Source organism: Orcinus orca, chromosome 2 (assembly GCF_937001465.1).
Source record: "Orcinus orca chromosome 2, mOrcOrc1.1, whole genome shotgun sequence".
NCBI lineage: Eukaryota > Metazoa > Chordata > Mammalia > Artiodactyla > Delphinidae > Orcinus > Orcinus orca.
Genome location: NC_064560.1, coordinates 198,739,428 through 198,764,825, shown reverse-complemented (window position 1 = coordinate 198,764,825; position 25,398 = coordinate 198,739,428). Strand labels below are relative to the sequence as shown.

At 51.8% G+C, this 25,398-nt stretch overlaps 2 protein-coding genes across 9 annotated transcripts in view; one reads left to right on the top strand and one right to left on the bottom strand.

Annotated features, from left to right (window-relative positions):
* The window catches only part of MOK (MOK protein kinase), a 47,711-nt gene extending 27,744 nt beyond the window's left edge, over positions 1-19,967 (top strand). The window contains exons 1-11 of one of the 4 annotated variants that reach the window (XM_049706351.1): positions 1,732-1,937; positions 5,244-5,333; positions 6,748-6,818; positions 10,687-10,765; positions 10,895-10,943; positions 12,996-13,174; positions 14,875-14,976; positions 15,975-16,148; positions 16,722-16,845; positions 18,528-18,728; positions 18,810-19,966. In XM_049706351.1, the coding sequence (XP_049562308.1) occupies positions 6,788-6,818; positions 10,687-10,765; positions 10,895-10,943; positions 12,996-13,174; positions 14,875-14,976; positions 15,975-16,148; positions 16,722-16,845; positions 18,528-18,728; positions 18,810-18,890 (1,020 nt within the window). In that variant the 5' untranslated portion in view covers positions 1,732-1,937; positions 5,244-5,333; positions 6,748-6,787 and the 3' untranslated portion in view covers positions 18,891-19,966. Of the gene's footprint in view, positions 1-1,731; positions 1,938-5,243; positions 5,334-6,747; positions 6,819-10,686; positions 10,766-10,894; positions 10,944-12,995; positions 13,175-14,874; positions 14,977-15,974; positions 16,149-16,721; positions 16,846-18,527; positions 18,729-18,809 lie in introns of those variants that run through there. The other 3 variants (XM_049706350.1, XM_033420541.2, XM_049706352.1) reach the window with 3 other exon arrangements.
* Positions 19,968-22,050: 2,083 nt separating this feature from the next.
* The window catches only part of WDR20 (WD repeat domain 20), a 64,391-nt gene continuing 61,043 nt past the window's right edge, over positions 22,051-25,398 (bottom strand). For 4 of the 5 annotated variants that reach the window (XM_004262409.3, XM_004262411.3, XM_033420490.2 and 1 more), the window contains one exon: positions 23,110-23,178. In XM_004262409.3, the coding sequence (XP_004262457.2) occupies positions 23,125-23,178 (54 nt within the window). In that variant the 3' untranslated portion in view covers positions 23,110-23,124. Of the gene's footprint in view, positions 22,714-23,109; positions 23,179-25,398 lie in introns of those variants that run through there. The other variant, XM_033420484.2, reaches the window with a different exon arrangement.

The window sequence follows — 25,398 nt, the reverse complement described above, 5'->3', positions numbered from 1 at the left end:
CTTGATTTCAAACTCTTAGTATGAAAGATAGTTTTTCAGATCAGGAAGGAGTATAGGCCAGTTAACCGTGTCAGGGAGTATGGAGAACAGTAATGTCAACCTCGTGACATCCCCAGACGGTAGGCGTAATCACGTGAGGAAAGGTGGTTAGTGATGTGAAGTTACTAGAGAGTTGTCACTCTAGGTCACTAGGTGGGCAGAGCCAGGCCAAAGCATATGGTGTTTACCTACCACTGCCAAGACTCTGAAGTCACTGGGGCTTCTGCTTTTCCTCTCTTCTATCGTGGCTTCCTCTGTGTATTCTGAATTCTTTGTATTTCTTTATCTCCCGCCTCCCCCCACCCACACTCCGTCTTTACCTTTAAACTACTCGTGGTAGAGAATTCGATGCACAGTGTTCTGATGATCCCATATCCACAGAGCAGACAGAATCACTGATAAGTATCAGTGATACTTTACTTTTTTTTTTCAAAGTTTGTGTGTGTGTGTGTTGGGGGGGGAGTTATTGTCAACCATTGTCACGTATTTCCTTTACTTAAAAGGAAATGCACTTTGAGCTGGTGGTGGCCTGTGGCCCTTTGATGTCCAGAATCAGGGACAGAGTCTCCAGCTTGGTTCTGATAGGTGTCTGCTAGCCTGTGTAATCTAAACCCACGGGGAACTGGATCTTGGGTTTCCTCTTGTGAGTTCTCACTTGCTCTTGATACACATGTCCAAAACTGTAGGCAATTATAATCCAGTGCCATCATTATTTGAGAATTGTTCCGCTCTGGCCGTGGGGAGCACTTTCACGTTGGCTCCTATGTTCCTTTGACATCACCCAGCATTTTCTTTTTTTTTTTTTTAACACTTCTTTACTTTTTGGTACTACAAGATTCTCTAAGCTCATCTTGTATTTTCCCTGCCCCTAGAATCCTCCATTCTCAAAGGAGTTTTGGTCCCTTTTATCAGAGAAAGGTATTCAGAAAACCAGACCTTGGCACCAGGTATGCTCATTGCTCCTGCAATGTCAGCACGTCTGGGTCTTCTGAGCAGACAGAGCTAGTGTGTATGTATACTAACCCATGTGTGCACCTCTCTCTCTCCCTCTTCATTCAAATAACCATGAGTGCATACTGATGTAAATAAATGGCCGAATGAATAAACAAATTGGGATGAGGGGAAAATTCTTCCTTACAGAAGAATTCTAATTCATAAATACAGAGGAATGAGGGAAATGGAAAATCATCATTAGAATACATAGTAATAATTTCTGCAGGCAAGATAAACTGATGAATGCTAAAATTAGTAAGGTGAAACTTTAAAGAGAACAGGATTTCTGGGACTTCCCTGGTGGTCCGGTGGTTAAGACTCCGATCTTCCACTGCAGGGGCCACAGGTTCAATCCCTGATCAGGGAGCTGAGATCCTGCATGCCCTGTGGTATGGCCAAAAAAGTTTAAATAAATAAATAGAACGGAATTTCTGCACAGCCTCAAGTGATCTCCTCCCAAATATTTGTTAATCACTGTGGTGGTTTTAACTTATATCCACAAATTGTTTGATATTCCTTCTTCCAGGAGGTGGGGCTTAATTTCCTTCCATTTGACTGTGGGCTGGACTTGCTAACTTGCTGATAAAGAATAGAAAATAGAAAGGGAAAGATAGTAGCTTTACAATGAGAGACCTGGTAGATACCAGCTTAACTAAATGATTAAGATTAACATCATCAGTAATAAGACATATTGATATCATGTACCTTCTGATAAAGCAGCACGGGAAGAGCATGTCGCCTCCGTGGTGTTCTTTCCCACGGATCCATAATCTCGGCTGAATTATGAGAATACATCAGAAGAGACCAAACTGAGGGACATTCTACAAAATACCTGCCCAGTACTCCTCAAAACTGTGAAGATAACGAAAAGCAAAGACAGACTGTGGAGCTGTCGCAGAGTGGAGGTGACTGAGGGGACATGACATCTTAATTGCAGTGTGGTCTCCTGGATCCTGGAAGAGAAAAAGACATTAATGGAAGAACCGGGGAAATCCAAATAAAGTGTCTAGTGTAGTTAATAGATTTGTACCAATGTTAATTTTTAGTTTTGATAAATGTTATGTAAGATGTTAACATTAGGGGAAGCTAGGTGAAGGGGACTTCCTTTACTATTGTTGCAACTCTTCTGTTAGTCTAAAATAATTTCAAAATTAAAAGTAAAAAACAAATCAAAACAGGACTTCCCTGGTGGCACAGTGGTTAAGAATCTGCTAATTCAGGGGACATGGGTTTGAGCCCTGCTAATTCAGGGGACACGGGTTCGAGCCCTGGTCTGGGAAGATCCCACATGCCGCGGAGCAACTAAGCCCGTGCGCCACAACTACTGAGCCTGCGCTCTTGAGCCCGTGAACCACAACTACTGAGCCCGCGTGCCTAGAGCCCGTGCTCCGCAACAAGAGAAGCCACTACAATGACAAGCCCGCACACCACAACAAAGAATAGCCCCACTCGCCGCAACTAGAGAAAGCCCGCACACAGCAACGAAGACCCAACGCAGCCAAAAATAAATAAATAAACTTATATTAAAAAAACAAACAGAAAATGACCAGAGGGTCCGGAATGAGTCATATTGCACATAGCTTCTAACGTTGAAAAGGGTATTTCTGTTATTTCTGATTTACAGGAAGAAATGACTTTATAGTTTCTAGAAGAAAATTCTAGAAGAAAGACAACTGCTTTTGGTGTCATTTCTAGGAATATTATTGCTAATAATTTATTGGATGGTCCAGTGTCACTGATCCTTGATCCACAAGTTTTATGCTGTTCTTTGGTTTTATTTTTGTTTTTCAACTGTGAAAATAATATCTCTAGCTTTTAGAGTTCCAGAGTATCTATCATCATTATAAAACAGTTTAATCTTATTCACTTGAAGAATAATTTTAGGTTCCTTTAAAAATCCATTTCTGCTCTGCTTATCGTTGCCTAACTGAACCCTCAGTCACCTCGTGCCGCTGTGTGGGTGATGTGAGAAACAAGAGTCAGTAACAGGAAAAGCACGCTGAGTCACACAGGCCGGAGGAGCTTGGTTTTGGAGCCTCTGACCCCACCTCCTCCCAGAAATTGATGGCTTTTGCAGTAATCTTTGCTCATATGAAGTCCGGGTAAGGTATAATAAACCAGTGCATTAGTACTGTGTCAGGAGGCGTGCTTTCAGCTCCTGAGGACCGTTTTCCTCAGTGGCTCAAAGTCTTAGTTTGGAGATAATGAAGTTAGTTACTTGTGTAAGGTCTGCAACATGACCAAGTTGTTTTTCTTGTTTGTTTTTTTTTTTAAATAAATTTCTCTTTTTCTTTCTTTATATTTTGGCTGCGTTGGGTCTTCATTGCTATGTGCAGGCTTTGTCTAGTTGCAGTGAGTGGGGGCTACTCATCGTTGCAGTGGGCGGGCTTCTCATTGCGGTGGCTTCTCTTGTTGCAGAGCACGGGCTCTAGGCGCACGGGCTTCAGTAGTTGTGGCATGTGGGCTCCACTAGCTGTGGCTTGCGGGCTCTAGAGCGCAGGCTCAGTAGTTGTGGCTCACGGGCTTAGTTGCTCTGTGGCATGTGGGATCTTCCTGGACCAAGGATTGAACCCGTGTCCCCTGCATTGGCAGGTGGATTCTTAACCACTGCGCCACCAGGGAAGCCCCTGTGATTTTTATTTAATCTATACCTCCACCCAGTCTCCTTCCCCACTTGGTTATTATTATACAATTCTTTTTTAAAAATATTTATTTATGTATTTGGCTGCACCGGGTCTTAGTTGGCGGCACGCAGGATCTTCGTTGCAGTGTGCAGGATTTTTTAGTTGTGGCATGTGGGATCTAGCTCCCTGCCGAGGAATCAAACCCCAGGCCCCCTGCATTGGGAGTGCAGAGTCTTAGCCACTGGACCACCAGGGAAGTCCCAAATTTTTTTTTTTTTTTAAAGGCAAAATTTGCATATGTTGAGATGCACTTTTTTTTTTTTTTTTTTTTTTTTTTGCGTTAAGCGGGCCTCTCACTGCTGTGGCCTCTCCCGTTGCGGAGCACAGGCTCCGGACGCGCAGGCTCAGCAGCCATGGCTCACGGGCCCAGCCACTCCACAGCATGTGGGATCCTCCCGGACCGGGGCACGAACCCGTGTCCCCTGCATCGGCAGGCGGACTTTCAACCACTGTACCACCAGGGAAGCCTGGAGATGCAAGTTTTTTAACTGTATAATTTTGCCAAGTAGATATCTCCATGTAATCAAGACATAGAACATTTCTGTCACCCTCAAAAATTCCTTCATATTCCTTTTTACTCAGTTCTCCATCCCCGTCGCAGGTAGCCACTGTTCTGGGTTTTGTTTTGTTTCCCTGTATCCTCTTCTAGAAATTCAAATGTCTACATTTTAAAAATATATATTTATTTTTTTTATTTTGGCTGCACCGGGTCTTTGTTGCGGCACACGGGATCTTCATTGCAGCATGCAGACTCTTAGTTGCGGCATGCATGTGGGATCTAGTTCTCTGACCAGGATCGAACCCAGGCCACTTGCACTGGGAGCGCGGGGTCTTACCCACTGTACCACCAGAGAAGTCCCTAGAAATTCATATTAAATGGAATCTCACAGTCTGTGCTCTTGTGTCCAGCTCCTTCAGCACAGCATAAAGTCCTTGAGATTCATCCATACTGTCGTACCAGTAGTTCATACCTTTTTACTGCTGAGTAGTATTCATTCCAATCTATGACTACAAAACAACTTGTTTATCTGGTCTCCTGTTGAGGAACTTTTGGGTTTCTGGTTTTGGACTGCTCTGAATAAATCTGCTGTATAACTTTACACTAGACTTCTTGTGGTTATATGTTTTCATTTTTTAAAATTAATTTTCTTTATTTTTGGCTGTGTTGGGTCTTTGTTGCTGCACACGGGCTTTCTGTAGTTGCGGCGAGCAGGGGCTACTCTTCATTGTGGTGCATGGGCTTCTCATTGTGGTGGCTTCTCTCATTGTGGAGCACGGGCTCTAGGCGCGTGGCTTCAGTAGTTGTGGCTCACGGGCTTAGTTGCTCCATGGCATGTGGGATCTTCCCGGACCAGGGCTCGAACCCGTGTCCCTTGCATTGGCAGGTGGATTCCTAACCACTGCGCCACCAGGGAAGCCTGAGTGTTTCTTTCTTAAATGTTTAAAATAATTCACCAGGGGGGCTTGAAGTTGACCTGAAGTTGACCTGAATTATAAATTAGTTTTTTATTTTTACCTACACCATAGTATTGAGCAAGTGAACAATCTACGAGAGATACAAGCACTGAGGCACCTGAATCCACACCCAAACATTCTTACCTTGCACGAAGTGGTTTTGTAAGTATATATGGGGCTTTAAACATTATCTAAAATTGATGATAATTATTAAATCTCTTTTTAAGAAAGAAAACCATGGTAGGCATTTTAAATATTTGCTTTGTAGCTCAGAGAATAATAATTTTTATCTTAAGTCACTTACTTATTTGGACCAGTGTCTGTATCTGAGTCCTAACGTGGAAAGGCCTTCATTTCAGTGACTCCACCTCATAAAAGCAAACAACATTCAAATGTTTCCTCTCCTGTAGCAGTTGGGCTTCTGTGTAGACGGTGGTGGCCCTGGGCATCCGAGTGTGAGTTGTGACCTACTGGGAAAGGCCCTGTTGTCCTCTTTCAGGAGCTGCACTTTATTGCTGCCACTTGCCATCTCTGTGTGGTCTCATGCAGCCTTTCTTACTACAATTGACATAATTTCAGGGGACTTTTAATTTCTCTTCTAATTATAGAGTAGCTTCCGTAAGGTTTACCTGTTGATCAAGAAGGCAGAGCACAGCTTGTCTGGAGGGGCTTGTCTGCCAGGGGCTGGGGCTGGGGTCCTGGCCTGGAGCTCTGAGAAGGCACCCCTCAGCAGGAAGCCTGGCCTGTACAGCCAGCCAAGAAACCGCAGCCTCTGACCCTTAAAGTGCAGGAGATTTTAACTGTTCAGGAGGCTGAACAGTTCTAAACTCAAAATGCAATGTCTTGTCATGGCTGTGTGGCGTCCTGGCCCGCGTGCTCTGAGCCATTAGTTGGGGCCAGATCCAGAGACCGCAGTCTGCGTGTGACGGTCACAGCACTGCCTGTGCTGTGGGTGCTTTATGTGCACTTTGCAAAGCACTTCTGTGCACGGTTGCACGTGGGCCTCCTGACAGTCCTGAGTGACAGTGGGGACCCCTTCCAGCCCCACCAGAGGCGCCTGGAGCAGGGTCCGGGGGTGACACTGCAGGGGTGTGATGTGACTCATCTTCCTCCTTTTTGCCTCGGCTGGATTTTTGGTTTTGCTCCCTGCACTGGGATGTATCCCAATCACATGGAAGTAATTTAGGTAAATTAAAACTACATTTGCAGCCACAGAGCATGAATCAAATCCTGCTTTCTTTGTTTTGCTTCTACAACTCCTCAAACCTCATTTCTTCTTTCTGCTGATAGTTAACTTTTCGATTTTCAAGACACTTCTCTTTAAAAATTGTGGGGAGGGGGGCTTTTAGAATTTTTGCCTGAAGTAGAGTTTTACTATTATTTAAATTATTTTTGCCTGAAACATTGATTAAAAATCAAAACTTCTGCTGTTTCAATCATTACACTTTAATCTTTGTCTGATATAGGAGTGCTTTGTGTTTATCAGAAGTGTTTACAAATGAATTAAATATTTGGTTATTTTTTCTGATGAAGACAAGAAAAAGAAAACATTTTAAAAACCTGCTTTTTTCTTCAGTGACAGAAAATCTGGTTCTCTTGCACTAATATGTGAACTTATGGACATGAATATTTATGAACTAATACGAGGTACGTAGAATAATTTCAAAGCTAATCTAAGGTCTTTTAGAGCTTGTAGTTCCCATATATTTGTTTCAGTTCTCAAAATCATTTGTGCAGTAGTTTCATCTAAATATACGGTACTGGGCTGTACACGTACAGTACTCGTGGGAGGTGTTTTTCTGGCAGTCTTGTCTGCCCGGAACTCAGCTGCAAACGAGCAAAGCCACGAGGCGTTCAGGCCGGCTGGGTGACGTGGTGAGGAGGGCGCAGAGGGCGGCGGCGGCTCAGCCCTTCCTCAAGCCTGTCCCCTTCTAGCATCTTTCCCGGCTCTGCTGCTCGACATTCTACTCTATGCTTCAGAATGAGGCAGGGCTCCCTGCTCAGATAATCCCTCTGAGAGGGAACTTCCTTCTGTTCACATTCTTATGAAGTCCCCTGTATTGCAGAGTGCTCATTCATTTCCTTTCTCTCTTTTTTTTTAAAAAATAAATTTATTTTATTTATTTATTTTTGGCTGCGCTGGGTCTCCATTGCTGCGCACGGGCTTTCTCTAATTGAGGCGAGCGGGGGCTGCTCTTCGCTGCGGTGCGCGGGCTTCTCACTGCGGTGGCTTCTCTTGTTGCGGAGCATGAGCTCTAGGCGTGCGGGCTTCAGTAGTTGCAACGCGCAGGCTCAGTAGTTGTGGCTCATGGGCTTAGTTGCTCCGCGGCATGTGGGATCTTCCCAGACCAGGGCTCGAACCCGTGTCCCCTGCCTTGGCAGGAGGATTCTTAACCGCTGCGCTACCAGGGAAGCCCATCCTGTTACTTTTAATGCAGGTGCTTCTGGGAAGGGCCGCTCCAGTTTGGCTGTGTTGACGCAGCTTGGATGTCCCACGTCAACACACTGGGTAGAGCATGCGCAGTGCCGTGTGCATTTCATGATGGTCGGTCCTGGTTAGGCTCTTTGAGCCTTAGTCCTTGTCTATCAAATGGGGATAATCATAGTGTCTGACTCTTAGGGTTGTTGTGAGGAGTAATAATATGTGAGGTGTTTGGCACAGTGCTGGCTTGTGTAGCCTTCAGTCGAGGTCAGCTGCTGTCATTACCATCATCATCGTTATGACTTTACAGTTTATAGTGTGCTTGCTCTGTGTTCCTGCATTTGCTCTTCCCATTTCTGTGAGCTCAACTCCATTATAGAGGTGAGGCAATTGAACTTCCAAGAACTTAGAGCACTTGCCTGAGACGAGCCAGCTTCAAAGAGCAGAACTGGGAGGAAAAGAGCAGAACTGGGAGGACCCCTCCTGGAATTTTGTCTTGTTGAGAGAGGGGTGCTGGTGACGGCTCCAGCTCCATGCTGCGCCTGACACCCCACCTGCTACCCTGTAACTTCTCTCAGAACAGTGTGCCAGCAGGCAAGGCTCTCCTTTGGAAAACACTGATGGCAAACACGTGCTCACACAGTGCCGCAGGGCATAGCCTCTGGGCCCAAGTGTAGACTGTGGGCATTTGGCTGTGCATGGTGGACCCAGAATGCACCCCCAAGCCTGACCAGGAAAGCCAGGCGCAGGCCTGGGTACAGGGTCTCTTGGGAGAAGGCAGTGTGCTGGATATTCTATTGCAGTGCTGGCTACACTGGAGGCCCTCTTCCTTCTGTTAGTACTGACAGCCAATGCCATAGTTGATCACTGTGTTCACTTCAGACTTTTTACATTGCTGGTATTGTATATGACATTTTTTAGTACCTTCTTAATGAGAATATTGGGTAAAAATTAACTTGGGAGAATTAATTTGGTCGGGAGAGCCAAAAGAGAGAAATACTGTTTGCAGTTAGCTGGCATTCAGTAAAGGGTCATACCAGGAGCTTCAGAGTGGTTTATTAATTGCACTATGTGTGTTTGTTTCAAGATGTTTGTGAGCAAGCATCTGGTGGGAACCTGGCGAGTTAGGATCTTGTTTTGGGAAAATAGTGTGAAAGTCCGCGGTCAGTCCCCTCCTTGTCAAGGGTGTGGACTCCGATGGTTCAGACCAGTGGCCCACATGGCTCATGAGGGCCCCTCTGTCCACCTGGAGCCCCCGTGTGCAGGCAGGCGCTCTCACGGAGGACAGGGGAGGGAGTCGTGGCCTTGTACCACGGCTGTGAATGGGGGGAGCAGGGGAGGCCCAGGAGGAAAGGAAGGGCAGGCATCCCAAGAGTCCTCCGCCACTGGGGACTGAAGGCAGCCAAAAATGCAGATTCCTGGCCCACCTGCCTGGATTTGTGATTCACTGGGTCTAGGTTTGGGCCTTGGAATCTACTTTTTCAAAGCTCCCTAGGTGCTTATGAAGGTTGGATGGATTAGACCTTTCCTAAAAGAGTCCACCTTTTCTGAGTTCAAGTTCAGATGACTGTAACGGCAGTTGTACGCTATAAGATGTGGACGTGTGGACATGGCTGGGAAGGGTGCTTCTAGGAACGGAGCAGCGTGAGTACAGGATGCAGCAGGAGAGCTTTGGGGGCGCGCAGAAATGTCCCTGAGTGAATGTGGCTGGAGCCTTCTATAAACAAGCAGGATGTGATGGGGTGCAGTTCCTAAGGGGAGGGACCAGGCCTGGCGGCCCATTCTGAGAACTTGCTGGAAAGGCAGCTTCTGGGGCCCCGCCGCAGACCTACTGAACCAGGAGTGCCGGGGCTGATGATGGGGCATTCTGTATCTTCACAAGCCCCGGGGACTCGGGGGCTCCTGGGTCCTGAGAGCCCTGTGCTGGGAGGGAGTCTGCCAAGGGGTGTCTGGAGAGCCGGGCTAGTCAGTGGGCAGCGAGACCCCCTGCCCGAAGAGGACCGAGCCTCACGAAGGTTCGTCCAGCCTCGCATGTGACAGAGAGTAGAAATTTTACTTTCTTTTCACCTTTATGTAGATAATAATTTGATAAAATTCCTCAAGTGGGGGGAAGCTGACAAAGTCTTAGTTTTAATTCTTTCAATTTAAATTCTGGAAAACTGATGATAAATTACGTGAAACAGAATAAAAGGATTATAGTATGTCATGGAAAAAATTCATTGCACTTAGACGCTTTGTAATTTAAATTACTTTCTATTATTAACATAAACAGTCTTGTTATGCGAGAAAAAGAATACATTAATTTTTCGACAGAAATTGCAAGCTTAGGATGAAAAATGTCTAGAGGGATATGTGCTCACGGAGGGAGGGGAAAGTGGTTTTCTGAGTTGTTAGGTGAGAGTGGGTATTTTGCAGATTTAAAACCTAATGGCTTAGAAACACATACCTCTGATATTAAAATCAAGTAAAATGTGACACCTTCGAGAGCAAGGGCAGCTCTGACGCTGGAGTGTGGCATTAAGAGTTTTGGAGCATCCTGAAAGCTGCAGGAGGGGAGAAGGTGTAGCTTACAGGCTGCTGCAGGGCGCTGTCAGCCGGCGCCCAGTGACTGCTTCCTTCTGTGAGAGAGGAACGTGCGGCTGTGCAAGTGAGAGCAGCCATTGGTCTTCTTGGGTTAAGAAAACGTAATCCATCCCCTTAAAGACGGAGATCTCCACGTAGCCAGGAAGCCGAGGAAAACCCTGGATTTGAGCTCATAATCAGCGTGAAGGAGGGTGCCCGGGAGGCCCACCCGAGGCTGTGTTAGGACCTCCATACCGAGCTGCCCTTGCGGTGATCCGCTCAGCACTGTCCTGACTGCAGTCAGAAGGCCTGGCGCTCTGTGATTTTAAATGAAATCATGCCAGCATGTAGGATTCTAAATGGCATATTTTGTAGGTAGACTCCATACTTCCTAGAACTACTCCGGGTTATTTTCACTGAGGAAGTTAGATTTTCACACATTGCTAAATAAAAATGGATTCCATCTTTCGTTTCGAAAAAGCGGATACGGATCATTGGTAACCATATCTGGCTATTTCCTTGACTGCACAGGGAGAAGACACCCATTATCGGAAAAAAAAATTATGCACTATATGTACCAGTTGTGTAAATCCCTTGATCACATGCACAGGTAGGCACTTGGAGACCTGGCAGCTTTCAAGTTAATAAAATGTATTACCGTTCATTAAGAATATAGTATAAAAGAATTGGAATGAACGAGGCACAATTAATTCTATCCTTCCTTTTATATTGAATGCAGAAATGGAATATTTCACAGAGATGTAAAACCAGAAAATATATTAATAAAGGTAAGAACTTTTATATGAAAAATTGATATCAGAAGAAAGGTAGAATATAAAAACTTTTCCCTGGATATGTTTTCAATCCCAGTGGATACCATGTTTGTTATAACATGTTTGGTTCTTTCCTTCCAGTTTGGGAACAAATGGTTAATTTAGTAAATGCCATCAGCATAACTGTGCATCTGGAAGAAGGCGCCCTCCTTATACTATATACAAAATAAACTCCGCTCAAATCATCATGCTAAACACTCTAAAGATAAAAGTGGGAGAGGCAGGATTTGAGCTCTGATACGTCTCACTTGAAAGCCCTTCAACTATGCCTGTGTACAATTTGCTCCGTTTGGGCATATGCGTACACCCACGAATCCATCATCCCAGTCAACTTCACAAACAAATCCAAAACCCCTGAAAGCCCCCTCTTGCCCTTTGGTAATCCTTGCCCCCTGTCCCTTGTCCCCAGGCAAAGACGAGCTAGAACGTTCTATAAATGGAATTACATAGCATATACTCTTCCTTGGTCTGTTTCACTCAGCATCGTTACGTTGAGGCTCAACCACACTGTAGTGTGTGTGCCACGCCTTTTGAAATTGTCCCACAGTTCTTGGATGTTCAGTTTTGCTTTTGACGTTCCTCTATTGCTTGGCATTTCGGTTTGGGAAGTTTCTATTGGCATATCTTCAAGCTCACTGATTCTTTCCTTGGCTGTGTTGAGTCTATCAAAGTCTTTTAAAATTTTTGTTACAGTGTTTTTTGTTTGTTTGTTTTTAATTTTTTAAATTTTTTGCTGCGTTGGGTCTTTGTTGCTGCATGCCAGCTTTTTCCAGTTGTGGCGAGCGGGGGCTACTCTTCGTTGTGGTGCACGGGCTTCTCATTGTGGTGTCTTCTTTTTTTTTAATAAATTAATTTACTTATTTTTGGCTGTGTTGGGTCTTTGTTGCTGTACACGGGCTTTCTCTAGCTGCGGCGAGCGGGGTCTACTCTTCGTTGCGGTGCGCGGGCTTCTCATTGTGGTGGCTTCTCTTGTTGCAGAGCACAGGCTCTAGGCACGTGGGCTCAGCAGTTGTGGCTCACGGGCTTAGTTGCTCCACAGCATGTGGGATCTTCCTGGACCAGGGCTTGAACCCATGTCCCCTGCATTGGCAGGTGGATTCTTAACCGCTGTGCCACCAGGCAAGTCCCTGTTACAGTGTTTTTTATTTCTAGCGTTTCCTTTTGATGTTTTCTTAGGATTTCCATCTCTCTGCTTACGTTTCCCATCTGAACTTTCATGCTGTCTTCTTTTTCCATTAGAGCCCTTAACAAATTAATCATAGTTATTATAAATTTCCTGTCTGGGAATTCTAAAACCTGCGCCATATCTGAGTCTGGTTTTGATGCATGCTTTGTCTCTTCAGACTGTTTTTTCTTGCCTTTTAATACGCCTTGTAATTTTTGTTGAACGTATTGGGGAATGGGAACAGAGGTAAAAGGCTGTCAGGGTAGGTTTCTTGGTAATCTGGCTAAGAGAACTGCTGCTTAATGTTTGCTCTGGCTGTAGGTGCCAGAGGCTTCAAATTTATCGACGGCATGAATTTTATTACTTGAATGTGAGAGGGAGAGAAGATGGAAGAAACACCTTGAAACCTGTTTCCCTGGGCTGTCTGACTTCCTTCAAGGATCCCACGTGGTGTAGGCCAGGCCCCCAGCCTCCCCCGAATGGGAACCAAGCTTCCAGAAGCACTGGATGCGGTGGGGAGTTTGAGGCATAACAGGGCATGTGACCAGGGTGTAGAGTTCATCTGTAGACTTACGCTGCGACTTAAAAATTTCCACAACCTGTAGACGTTTTGAAATGTCTGTTAAACATAGCCAGAATATTCGTAAATGTGTTCCACTGAAGAGAAATACCGCTTCCTCACCTGCTACAGGCTACTTCAGGTGCTTATAAAGCCAGTTCTTTATGTTCTACAAGCTAGTTTATGTGCTAGGAATTTTCCCGTTGGTGCATAAATATTTGAAATGGTTTGTATTACAGTCGCTGCTTGATGAGATGTTATTTGCTTCTCTCCTCCCTTGCAGCAGGATGTCCTGAAATTAGGGGACTTTGGGTCCTGCCGGAGTATCTATTCTAAGCAGCCGTACACGGAATACATCTCCACCCGCTGGTACCGGGCCCCAGAGTGTCTCCTCACTGATGGCTTCTATACCTACAAGATGGACCTGTGGAGCGCGGGCTGCGTGCTCTATGAGATGGCCAGGTGGTGCCCGAGTTGCAGCTGCTGCTGGGCTGGGGGGCTGCGTCAGGGTCCTGAGGCCGGTCCACGCGGGGCTCGGCCGTCCAGTGGCTTCGTGCCAGTCCCTCCCTCTGCGGTGCCGAGTTTACAGTCCTGGTGTCATGGTGGTTTTTTAACTCGACAGGAAAGGTGTCAAGCGCTTGTCCTTGCTTTCTGGGTGTGGAGGAAAGAACACTGTCAGTTACTTCTTTCCCACTGGCCCGCCCCGGCCCTGGGTCGGTGGGCCTCTCCAATTGGCCCCATCAGCGACAGGATTGATGAAGACAAATGAAGGAACAGAGTCGAGGCGTGCTTACTGCCACCTCGTGGGGCCTGCCATGGGGGCGGGGTGCGAGCGGTGCCCCCCGGTCTACCCTCAGAGTGCAGTCGCTTGGGTGGGGTGCTCTGGCCCCGGGAGTGAGGGCGAGCTGGATGGAGTCCAGGAAGCCCCAGCCCTAACCGTCCTCCCCTCCCCCAGCCTTTGTGCTTTACCACTGGGCGCAGCAGGGCCAGGGCAGAGGCCCGGGAAGGGAGGAGGGCCTGTTCCGTCCACCGGCGGCGGGGGCACTGGGTGGAAGAAGCCCCGGGAGGAGGTGGGGCGGCACCTGCTCGTAGTGGGTCATGCAGGACGGGTGGGTGGGTTTAACCTTGGGGTGATGCACGTCAGGATGGTACAGCCCAGCGCAGGCAGGACCCGGGTCGTCCAGTCCCGCCTGCTCAACTGACCCCTTGATAAATACAGACGTTTGGGCCCTTCGGGACACGCCTTCTGATTCTAGATCATTCGTATTTATAAGTGACTGTTATTTTTGGAAAGGAGAGTGGTGATTTCACTGATACTAAAGTACCAACAAATGATCTTTTCTCCCGTGCTAAAATCCCTGAGTCAGTTTGGAGGGATGTCAGAGGCGCTGGTGCTGGCGGCATCCACTCAGGGCATTGGGCAGCCTACGCTGAGCCTCGCTGACTGCACTCTGTGCCCGGCCTGCCGCACCTCAGAGGCGTCCAGCTCCTCTGCGTTTCCTATTCTCCCCTGCGGCCTGAGCTCCTGCCGTTTTCCCTGAATGGAAGTCATCTTACCGTCAGAGCTACGTTTTTTTTGTTTGTTTTTTTTTTTGCGGTACACGGGCCTCTCACCACTGTGGCCTCTCCCGTTGCGGAGCACAAGCTCTGGACACGCAGGCTCAGCGGCCGTGGCTCACGGGCCCAGCCGCTCCGCGGCATGTGGGATCTTCCCGGACCGGGGCACGAACCCGTGTCCCCTGCATCGGCAGGCGGACTCTCAACCACTGCGCCACCAGGGAAGCCCAGAGCTACGTTTTTAAACTCTTCTTTGTGGCCTGTAATGTGTATGGGTCTAAAATCTTTTATCCACAATTCCCAAATCCGTGACTGCTCCAAAACCAAAACGCTCCTTGGACCTCATTTGTCTACACAGCCCGACCTGACCCAGCCTGAATTTTTGTCAATTAAACTCCCCGGGCCGTAAGGAGGCTCTGGGGGCTTTCATCTCTCAGCCGGCAGAGGCACCTGCTGTGCAGATACGGGAGTGTGGCCCTGTCCCTTAGAAAGACACCGACCCGTAGGGACAGTAGGAGGAGGAAGGCCCAAGCATGGGCGGGGGGGCTGGAGGTCCCTCTGCTGGGAGGCCGCCGCCCTGACCACAGCCCTGGCCGCCCGCCCAGCCTGCAGCCCCTCTTCCCCGGAGCCAACGAGTTGGACCAGATCTCGAGGATCCACGACGTCATTGGCACACCTACTGGGAAGACCATCACCAAGTTCAAACGGTAAGTGCAGCCCACAGGCCGCCCCACCACCGCGGACCCGCCCTGCCTCTGTCGCCCCCAGGGGCCTCTTCACAGCCCCACGAGCCCGGCACGCGGGTTTTGCCCCGGGAATGTTCACTCAGGCCACAGAGGTCTTTGGGTGGGAAAGGCTCCCCAGCACAGGCTGCACGCACAGACCCTGCAGAGCCGGCAGCTTGGCCACCCTGACCCCTCAAGGGGGACTCGGGGGCGTGGGCAGCACCCAGCAGCTCCCAGAACCCTAGGGAGGTAAGGAGATGACAGCCATGCTGGATTTTTTTCTTTTTCTTTTTCTTTTTTTTTCCAGTACGCGGGCCTCTCACTGTTGTGGCCTCTTCCGTTGCGGAGCACAGGCTCCGGACGCGCAGGCTCAGTGGCCACGGCTCATGGGCCCAGCCGCTCCGCGGCATGTGGGATCTTCCCAGACCGGGACACGAACCCGTGTCCCCTGCATTGGCAGGTAGACTCTCAACCACTGAGCCACCAGGGAAGCCCTTCTTTTTCTTTTTTAAAACTTTATTTCATTCTTTTCTGGTGGGAATGTGGTATTAGTCTTCTCAAGAAAAAGTTTTCTTACACTTACAGCGTAACAGATTTCACGACCTCCCACCCTTTTTAAAAAAACAGACTTAATTTTTTTAGAGCGGTTTTAGGTTCACAGAAGAACTGAGCGGAAGGTACAAAGATTTCCCATCTACCGCCCGGCCCCACGCAGTGCACAGCCTCCCGGCCACCAGCACCGGCCCCGGGGTGGCATGTCTGCTATCATCAAACCTGTGCTGACACGTCATTCTCACCCAAAGTCCACGGTTTCCACGAGGATCTTGTATTCTATGGGCTTTATGCCCCCCTGCCCCCTGCCCTTTTTAGATTGTAAGCTGTTACTTTCAGTGCAGGTCCCTGTAGGGTCGTGATGCTGGACTGGCCACGTGCTCTAAATGACGGCGTGATCGTTTATTATCATTGGGCTTTCAATACAGGTCGAGAGCTATGAGTTTTGATTTTACTTTTAAAAAGGGATCAGGAATACCTCTACTGACAGCCAGTTTGTCCCCGCAATGCCTCTCCCTCCTGCACGCAATGGTGGCCTATGATCCCGATGAGAGAATCACTGCCCACCAGGCCCTGCAGCACCCCTACTTCCAGGAACAGAGGTAGGCGCCTGCTGGGTTCCCGTGGGCCACGCGGATGGGTGGCTGCTTCCCGGGAACAGTGCCGGTCCCTCTGGGAACCCGCACCTTGCTCCTTTCTGGTATCTTCCCCCGAAAGGAGGCGATTAGTGGCATCACGGCAGGGTGGAGGGAGGGCCTGTGGCCGCTTTGCGGTTGATGCCAAGGCTGTGGTGTTGAGACCTGGAGGGTCACGTGGCACACAGCGGGGGGAGCGGGCTGAGCTCGCTCGCTGTGAGGTTCCAGAGCGCGTGTGTTGGGCGACACCTGCCATTGGAAGTACCTGCCCTGAGGGCTTCGGACTCCACCCCTCTGTCCCCTCGTGCGTGTGTGACGTGGGGGTGACGTCTGACCCGAACCTCGAGTCACTGGGCAGGGCTGGGCTCACGGCTCCGGAGCCCAGAGGCTGTCAGGCTGAGACAGGAAAGGAAAAGAAAAGCTCCTCGGGTGAGAGGAGGGGCGACAGGCACAAGCCCACACTGGGGACAGAGGAGGCCGACAAGCCCTGTGGCGGCCAGGTTCTCAGCAGAGGCGCCCCTTGCCCCTTCCGTCCTGTAGGGCAGCTGAGAAGCAGGCTCCAGCCAGGCCCAGGAGGAAGGCCTCCGCTCTCTGCCCCAAGCGGCCGGTGGCACCGGAACTACTCAGTAACAACTGGCAGCCGGCACAGGAGGGCAGCAAGCAGGTACTGAGCGATCAGGCCGTCTGAGCTGGGACTGGACACCCTCAGGGGCCCGTGTCTCTCTGACGCAGATGCCACCTGGGGAGGTGCCACATCTGCCTGGAAAGTGCGCCCGTCAGCGACCTGCCGCCACGCCAGGTGGTACCTCTGCGCCCCCGGCCTTTCTGCGCCCCCAGCTAAGGTCCACAGTGTCGCGGGCTGGGATCCTCCCAGCCGCAGGGCCAGGCCGGTGCCCAAGCACGTTGTGCCCGCAGAGGACCCTAGCCGGGGCACAGGAAGCCAACACTGGCCCAGGTGACCGTCCCTACTCGGCCGCTGAGCCCCTGCGAGAGCAGCAGCCCCAGAGGAGCACTGCGCCTGGCACAGAGGTGGCCTTGCGCGCTTCTTGGTGTAGAAAGCAGAGCTGCATCCCGCGATAGCTCCCCCTTTCTCTCATGTGCCGCGGGGCCCCCTTTGCTCGGCTCCCCCAGCTTTACAGTTGTGGGCTGGCACCGAGCTCTGTGGTAACCGTGGCCTTCCATCGTTTCTCACTCAGCCCAGCATCTGTTGAGTGTCACTCTGCGCTGGGAGCCGAGGACGCAGGTATACCTGCAGCCAGGCTGCTTTCCAGAAATCCGGACCCCCGTGTCCAGACACCTGCTTGACGGCTCCAGCTGAATGTCCAAAAGGCAGACTTGTTCAAACCCGATCTCCTGTCTCTTCCCCCAGACCTGCCTCTGTCCCCGTGCCTTCCCTCCAAGGGCGGGTGAAGGCGGCTCCCCTTCAGCTGCTCAGGCCGCCAACCGGGGACGAAGCGCCCCCCCGCCCCCCCGCTGAGCCTCCCTCACTTTGCCCCTAACTGCCCTCCCTGCCGGGCCTCCTCTCCCTCTTGGTCAGCAGTTGGCACCCGCCGCGGGCGCCCCCGCGGCAGAGCCGAGGCGCACGCTGTCTGCCAGGGCCCCGGAGTGAGGGTTCAGGCTGTGCCGGCCATAACGTCTGGCGCGACTGCCCACTCTTCTGGCCGGTGGCGCCGCGGACCATACGTAAACAAATGGTGGGGGGGCTTCCCTGGTGGCTCAGTGGTTGAGAGTCCGCCTGCCGATGCAGGGGACACAGGCTCGTGCCCTGGTCTGGGAAGATCCCACATGCCGCGGAGCGGCTGGGCCCGTGAGCCGTGGCCGCTGAGCCTGCGCGTCCGGAGCCTGTGCTCCGCAACGGGAGAGGCCACAGCAGTGAGAGGCCCGCGGACCGCAAAAAAAAAAAAACAAATGGTGGGGATGGGTTTCAATAAAACTGTGGACCCTGAAACTGGAGTCTCATAATCACGTGCCGTGAAATTTTCTCCAACTATTAGAAGATGTGAAATCCATTCTTAGCGCACTGGCCACATAGAAGCTGGCTGCAGGCCGCTTTGGCCGACCTCAGGGAATCCGAGCGGGAAGCGTCACCGTGGCCTCGGCCCTTGGAGCTGCACGTGCGTCAGCGCGGCCTCCCCCGCTGTCCGCCCTGGCCCCGGCCCAGGGAGCGGCCACCGCACATCTAGGGGGCTGGGACGCGGTACGTGTTGTCCAGTCACCATGCCGTCACACCTCACGGTCAAGAAATTGTATGAGGCAAAAGTAGTACAAAAGAGCCCCCTTTGCTTTTCCTAATTCCCACAAAGTGGAAAGCATTGTATGTTCATCTGACCTTTGCTTTATTTCTAGAAACAGCCCCTAAAGCAAGAGGAGGACCATCCCAGGAGACACGGACCAGCCTACGTGATGGCACTGCCCAAGCTCAAGCTATCGGGAGTGACCAAGCAGCCCTTGTACTACAGCCCAGCGCTGCAGTCAGTGGTTGCCCCCGGAGCGACCCGGAAGGTCCCGGTGCTGAGACCCCCGAAGTGTGTTGGCCCGAACCAGAAGGTGGGCGTCCCACCGGTTCCCCTGGCGCCGCGCTCGCGCCCATCCCGGCCTCTGCTGAGTGTCTGTCACTTTCTTTAACAGACAGACACACAGAAGGACATCCAGCCTAACCTGAAACAGTACCGCCGGCCCACAGTAGAGCGGAGAGGTGGAGGCTACTGAGTGGCGCTGCGGCTCCCCTGCTCGGGGCGGCTCCCACCCGGCCGGGCCCCAGCAAGCGTCCCGGGAGAGCGGCCCCCAGACCAGCACCAGCACCTCGGCTTGGAGCCTGCCGGCCCGAGGCTGCTTGCGTCCTAAAGGCAGCCGTACTGTAGGTTCCAGTCTCAGACCTTTGTAAAACCACCTCATTCTAGGGTTTCGGTTCCTTTCCGTAACGTAAGAATTTGGGGCAGGGAATATTTTGTAATTTTTTATATGAATCAAAACAGAAATTATACTTCGTTTTGGATTATTTAGGCCCGGTTTCACCGAGGCTCTGCACACGGTGCCTTCCTTAGTGCATCCACCAGCAGTGTCCTAGCACGTTTGGCTTCCAGATTATACCTTGGAGACCCTGATTTTTATTAAACAATAAGCTGTCATTACAGTGTTGCATCTTAATATATCTTGAGTTAAACATGTGTCCTGATTAGCCATTCCTTTATTGTGACTTTCGTGGGCGTATCGGGGCATTGACTTTGTTGGGACACTTCGGTACAGCTTCACTGTTCACTTGACCGTCCACTGAGGAACGACACGGGCTGGCGCTCGGCCCTCGGAGCCCCCGGGTGCGGGCTGCGGGCAGGTCGCCGGTCCAGCTCCCAAGGCCCAGCTTCCTCCGTGAGTAGAGGCCGCTGCTTCCCGATGGCCTGCGGGCGCGCCCAGCTTCGTTTCTGGGGTGCCAGCAATAAGCGGGCACAAGAAGAAACCTGTTTCCCGTGGGGGAGGGAGGGGAGGTGGCAGAGCATTGGTGGCGCCGGAAGGGGCAGGGCAAGGGGCCAGGAGGGACAGGGCGAGGGGCTGGGGGAGGTGGACCCGGGGGGGGGGGGGGGTGGAGGGCAGGCCGTGGCCAGCATTTCCCGGTGCCTGGGAGAGGGGGAGCCATGGGCGCGGGAGCGTGCGGGCCCAGGGCGGGCAGAGCCGGTTCACGTGGGGAGACCTGGGGGGCTTCGGGGACGTCCCGGGTGGAAGTGGGCGGGGCGGGCAGAGGGCTGGGAGCGCCGCGTCCCGGGGGCGCTGCGGGCTCGGCGAACTCGGGAGAGGCCACGGACAGGCCCGCGCTCTGAGCGCGGCTCCAAGTGAGGGCAGGTGCAAGGACAATTTAGGGAAATCGTCCCCCCCTTTAAGTATATAAACGCGAAGGGCCTCTCTAAAGTTCTTCGGAGCTGTACCTTTTTGTGAAGGAACCCTCCTCCCTGCGGGCGTGGTGCCCTGGGCCCCGTGGGCCTCCGCCTCGGTTTCAGGGGGTGGGTCCGGTTTCCCCAGGGGCCCCTGCGTCCACTAGGTCTCTGTGCCCTGTGGGCCTGGCGACGGGCGGGCGCTGGCCAGGCTCTGGGGGCACAGGAGGCCGCCGGGCCCTGCTGCCAGAGCGCTGGTGGGTCTCCGTGCACCCCAAACCTGACCGGTTGCGAGGCCGGGCGGCTGGGCCATCTCAGCCTCCCCGGGGCCACTGGAGGGCCCGTCTCCACAGACCCGAGCAAGGGAGCTCCCTCATCACCACCCCGACCGACGCCCTCGTCCACGTTTGAGACGCGGTTGGGGCCGAGGTTGGGGGCAGAGGCCGCAGGCGGACACCCCAGTCCAAGGAGCCCGGCCCTGCCGGCTGTTGATGTAAACCTGCTCCCGAGAAGACAGAGCAGGGGCGACGCTGCCGAGGGATGAGGGCGCTCCAGGCGAGCAGTAAGAGCCGACGAAGCGTACCGGGTGCGCCAAGCCGACCCTCCGTGGCTTCCGAGAGGAGGGGTGGGGGCCGGCCTGGGGACCCTCTGCCCTGGGCCTGCGGCCGCGGGGCGCGTGCTGGCGGGGCGGGCGGGGGCGGGTAGGAGGCCGGCCGATTTTGGAAGCCATCTTGGAGCACTTGGCCAGGGACCAGCCGAAAAAAGAAAAAGATGCGTTCCCAGCACGGATGCATCTCGCAAACTGCACCGCAGAGTCGCACGGAGGGCGGTGGGCGGAGCTAATAGGGCCGGAGCGACGTCAGCCTCGGGGCGCCGAGAGCTGGGCCGCGCCCTGGGTCCTCGGACTTTTCACACTGCTGTTGTCCTGGGGCCGCCAGGTACCCACCCGTCACTTCCTACAAACAAGCAGGAAGTTCACAGGCAAAGGAGTCGACCCAGAAGAACCGCAAGGCTCAGGATTCTGGACTCGAGTTCCAAGGCGGCCTTTTCTGATCTCCAGAAATACGCGTGGCTTCCTCGTAGGCCTTCAGTGTGATGGACAGCACTTAGTGACCAGTGCTTTGACTAGGATGACAAATACCAAACTATCTAAAACGTGCTGATGTTTTCATAGGAAGGGCATTCTGAATGTGTCCAACATATAAATCCTGCTGCTTTCACTTACAGCGAGAGGGTGTCCTGGTGTGTGGTGGTTTCCACCTTTCGCGAAGGCTCCCCTGCCCTGTGACGGAGGCTCCCCGTGGCGCAGCCCTCCTGGCCCGGCGGCTGGTGAAGAACTGGCTCCCTGACCCTCCTCTCCTCTGAGAAGGAAGCCAAGACCCAGGCTGATGAGAATTTTTCTGCAACAGTAACATTATCCTGTTGCTACGTTCACAGAAATGATGGCAATGGAGCGTGGACACATCTCTTCTAGCCTAAAATCACTTAGACGCGCCCCCAGTTCATTGGGATCACTTAGAGAAATGTGTTTTAGGCACTTCGTGGTTTAGAGTCTGACCACATAAAAAGGCCTTCAAAGGGTTCAACTGTGTATGATTTTTTTCAACTGAGAAAAGTTCCTGTACTTGGCAGCTACACTGTCATGATTCTAGTCCCCTGTAGTGCCTACAAGTAGGCGTGGGCATAACCAAGATGCTCACCAGCTGGCTTCAGCCAGATAAAAATCCCATGTAATTGTCATCAGCCTTTTTTTCTCTGCATCCTTAACAAAGCACTTTCACACTCACCGTACAGAGTTGTGTGTGATCTTCCAACAACAGAAGGTGGACTCGTGGACTTGAAGCTGTAAGGAGAAAACTGTTCCCTGAGACCGCAGTCCGCATGCATGGGCAGCTGCCCACAAAGGCTGAAGATGGGGAGACAGCAAGAAGGGGCCAGAGAACCGCAGGGCTCTCCGGACGAGCCACGGTCTTGAAGAGCCTGCCTCACATCAGGGCTGCAAGGGACACGGTGTAAACATTTAATTCAACAAAAACAATACAGTAAAAGTTGAGCCAATTTAACAGAAGATAAACAAATGGTATATTCAAGCAAGTTTTAATATTAAGTTTTTTGTGAATTAGAAATATCACTCTTAGAAGATGAAAAGTACTACTGAAGCAACCATTTCCCCAACTGCAGAATGACATTATTTATACATATAATACAGAGCCGATTGCATTGGAACAAGAGTGTTAATGTTAACAGATTAAAAAGGGCATCTTCACGCCACACCTTGGAGGCCCACTACACCCATACTCAAAGTTATTATTATTTTTATTTTTTTTGCGGTACACGGGCCTCTCACTGCTGTGGCCTCTCCCGTTGTGGAGCACAGGCTCCGGACGCGCAGGCTCAGCGGCCATGGCTCACGGGCCCAGCCGCTCCGTGGCATGTGGGATCCTCCCGGACCGGGGCACAAACCCGTGTCCCCTGCATCGGCAGGCGGACTCTCAACCACTGAGCCACCAGGGAAGCCCTCTAAGTTATTTTTTAACAGCATTAAACTATTTCAAGTGCAAACAATTTTTAAAAACCTATGCGCTCAGCATCCGTCTTCCTGAATTACATATTTAAGCCAGAAAGTAACAACTTTCTTGATGAGTGCATTCCAGGTTGTCTTCTGACACCTAAGGTGTTAAAAAGAAAATCAGCAAAAATAGAGTGAAGTACTATTTTTAACAGTTGGATTTAAGGGGATTTCTTGTCCAAGAAACATTTTATTTCACACTATGTATATATGTATATATTACATAAATATATATAACATTTTTATTACATTGAGTTTTAGAGTAAAAAGCAAGAAAATCTCATTTCTTATTTTTTACTGCAGCCCCAAGAGAACGATTTAAAAATGGAAACAGCTTCTTTGGGTGAGCGGCGCCGAGCCCCGCTTTCCTGTTCCGCGCTGCTCTCCACGCGGGCGATGCCTGCCTGCGGCGGGGCCTGACGCCCACGCGGCTCACGTGCGGCCCTGGGCTCCGTCGTCGCTCCCTCAAGACCCGGTCCGGGGTGAGAACCTCCGAGCGGGAGCGGGCTCGCTACACTATAGTCCCACCTGGAGAACTGGCCTGGTTTGGGGCTGACATTAAACCCTGCAAACAAAGCAGTTTACATTAATCCAGCAAAACACGGGGCAGCGAAGAAGTCACTCATCCTTTCCAGCAGTTTCACAGGAGCACAATTAGCTTTCTGTCGGTTTGGAAGCCAGGGTTTTAACAGCCCCTCCGTGTCCATCTACTTAATTCCTAACTCATCAGAATCCTGAGCCTGCCCCGCCCCCACACCTCGGGTGGCACGCTTTGGGCAGGGCTGGCCTGGGGGAGAGAGTGGTCTCTCAGGGCCAGGGTTCCTTGCAGCATCACTGCCCAAAGGCCAGGGGCACCTCCCAGGGGGGCTGTTCACTGCCCTCCCCAAGGGCTGCAGCTCCGGGCCATAGAGGGGTCCCCCCGGCTCCGAGGCCAGCTCGCGCAGTGAGGCCAGACAGCTGCACGCCCAGTCCCCCAAGGGCCGGGGTGGCCGCCAAGGACAGAGTCTAGCGGCATTTTTGAAGAGGCGTTTTCTTTGCTCTCTCTGATGGGTGGTGTGATGGTGGTGCCCCTCTGGCATTAGCGCCAGCCCACCGGGCCCAGCAGGTAGAGAAAGCAGGATCCAGTCACGTGGGTGGGGCGGCTCAGGACAAAGGCTGCCGCTCGGCTGCGGTGGATCTGGGGACTCTCTGCACCAGTAAGGAAGGGGTGGTGTCTGTCCCTTTGGGCTGGCTCCTACGGAGAGGCAGGAGGCTGTCACGGATCTCTTGCAATACAGGCGTGAGCTTAGGTAACCCTGAAAGGGTTTCTACCTCTTGTACAGCAAAGAGCACTTACATCTCCCTGCATTTGCTGGGATGCACGTAGTTCCAGCACAGTTTGGCATTCATTTATTAAGAATAATTTTAAGGTTACAGTATTGCAACACTGAAGCTACAAATTTTCAGTTCTGTGAACACAAGCATCCTTAAGCTGTCCCCCAAAATGCTGCACACAGGACATGCCTTTAAGCAAACATGGCTGCGTTTTCACACCTGGCCTTGGGCTGGCACAGATGAAGGGTGACAATCTGAAACTGACCCTCAGCTCCGCCCACGCCTTGTTGGAGGGAAGCCGGGAAGCACGCGGTCCCGCTCCAAGTCACTTTATCTCGTTTCTCACCTTAAACCCGAAATCCGTTCATCTAGGCAAGATCAGGAAGCAGGGGCGAATGGAACTTAGCAACTCGCCCCCGCTCAGAATCTACGGGAGTGCTTTTCCTTGACCTTGGAGTTACTGCCGGAAAGGCACACAGCCCTGTCTGATCTCCACGGCGACGGGCAGCTTCTCACTCAAACCCCTCAAGACAGCGTGGATGGAGCCTGACAGAAGAGGTAAAGCTCTGGCCGGCCCAACGGGAGGGAGGAGCTCTTTTGGACGCTGTGCCCATCCCGGCCCAGTCCACAGAGCGGAGGACGGCTGGTTTACCGCCTCGGTGATGAAGGGAACCTTTGGCCAAGTGATGAGAAACGCTCCCCCCGAGTCTGAACTGAGCTGCAGTGAGGCCGCCAGGCCCAAATCCCTGTCCATCGCGGACAGTCTGGAGGGAAGCAGCCTGTAACATCACAGATGACCTCATCCGGTCTAAGGTGTCTGAAGCAAGGGGACTCTGACCTTCGCGGGTCAGCCACAGGCAAGGAGAGGGCGGCCCGGGACTAAGCTCCCCGGGGTGAGCAGGGCAAGGCCTCAGGATCTGCTCGGTGCCCGGCACGCAGGCCAGGAGCCTGTCGGGGGGCGAGGCCTGACCCCTGTCCTCTTCCCAGAGATGGAATTGTTCTGCAGGACAGACACACCGTGGAGGCATCGGGGGAAACACCACTATTCAAAAGAAAATGTGAAGAGTAACCTTATTTCTGGAAGCCTGTGCTTTAGTTTCGAAGTTGCTGGGTGATGATAAGAAAGATGGAAGACACACTTGCAGGCCTCCATCGAAGACTCCAGAACACTCTTAGGGGGAAGCCTGGCTGGACACGTTAACCTAAGGGCATGGTTTGCGGCAGGTTTTTCAGCGAGGAGGACCCGCCGCCGTCTGCCCCGCTGTGGCTGCCCGTGAGGGCGGCCTGCCCTCTGACTGCATCCTCCCTGATGACTTCCTCAGGGAGGATCAAGCGCCTGGCCTCAGCGACCCTGCTGGCTTCCAGCTGTCCAGGCAGCACGGTAGCTGCTGGTCTCTCCACCTGACGCCGGACAGCTGGCAAACGAGGGCTTTACATATATCACTCAAGCAAAAGATTTCTCCAGCCAAGA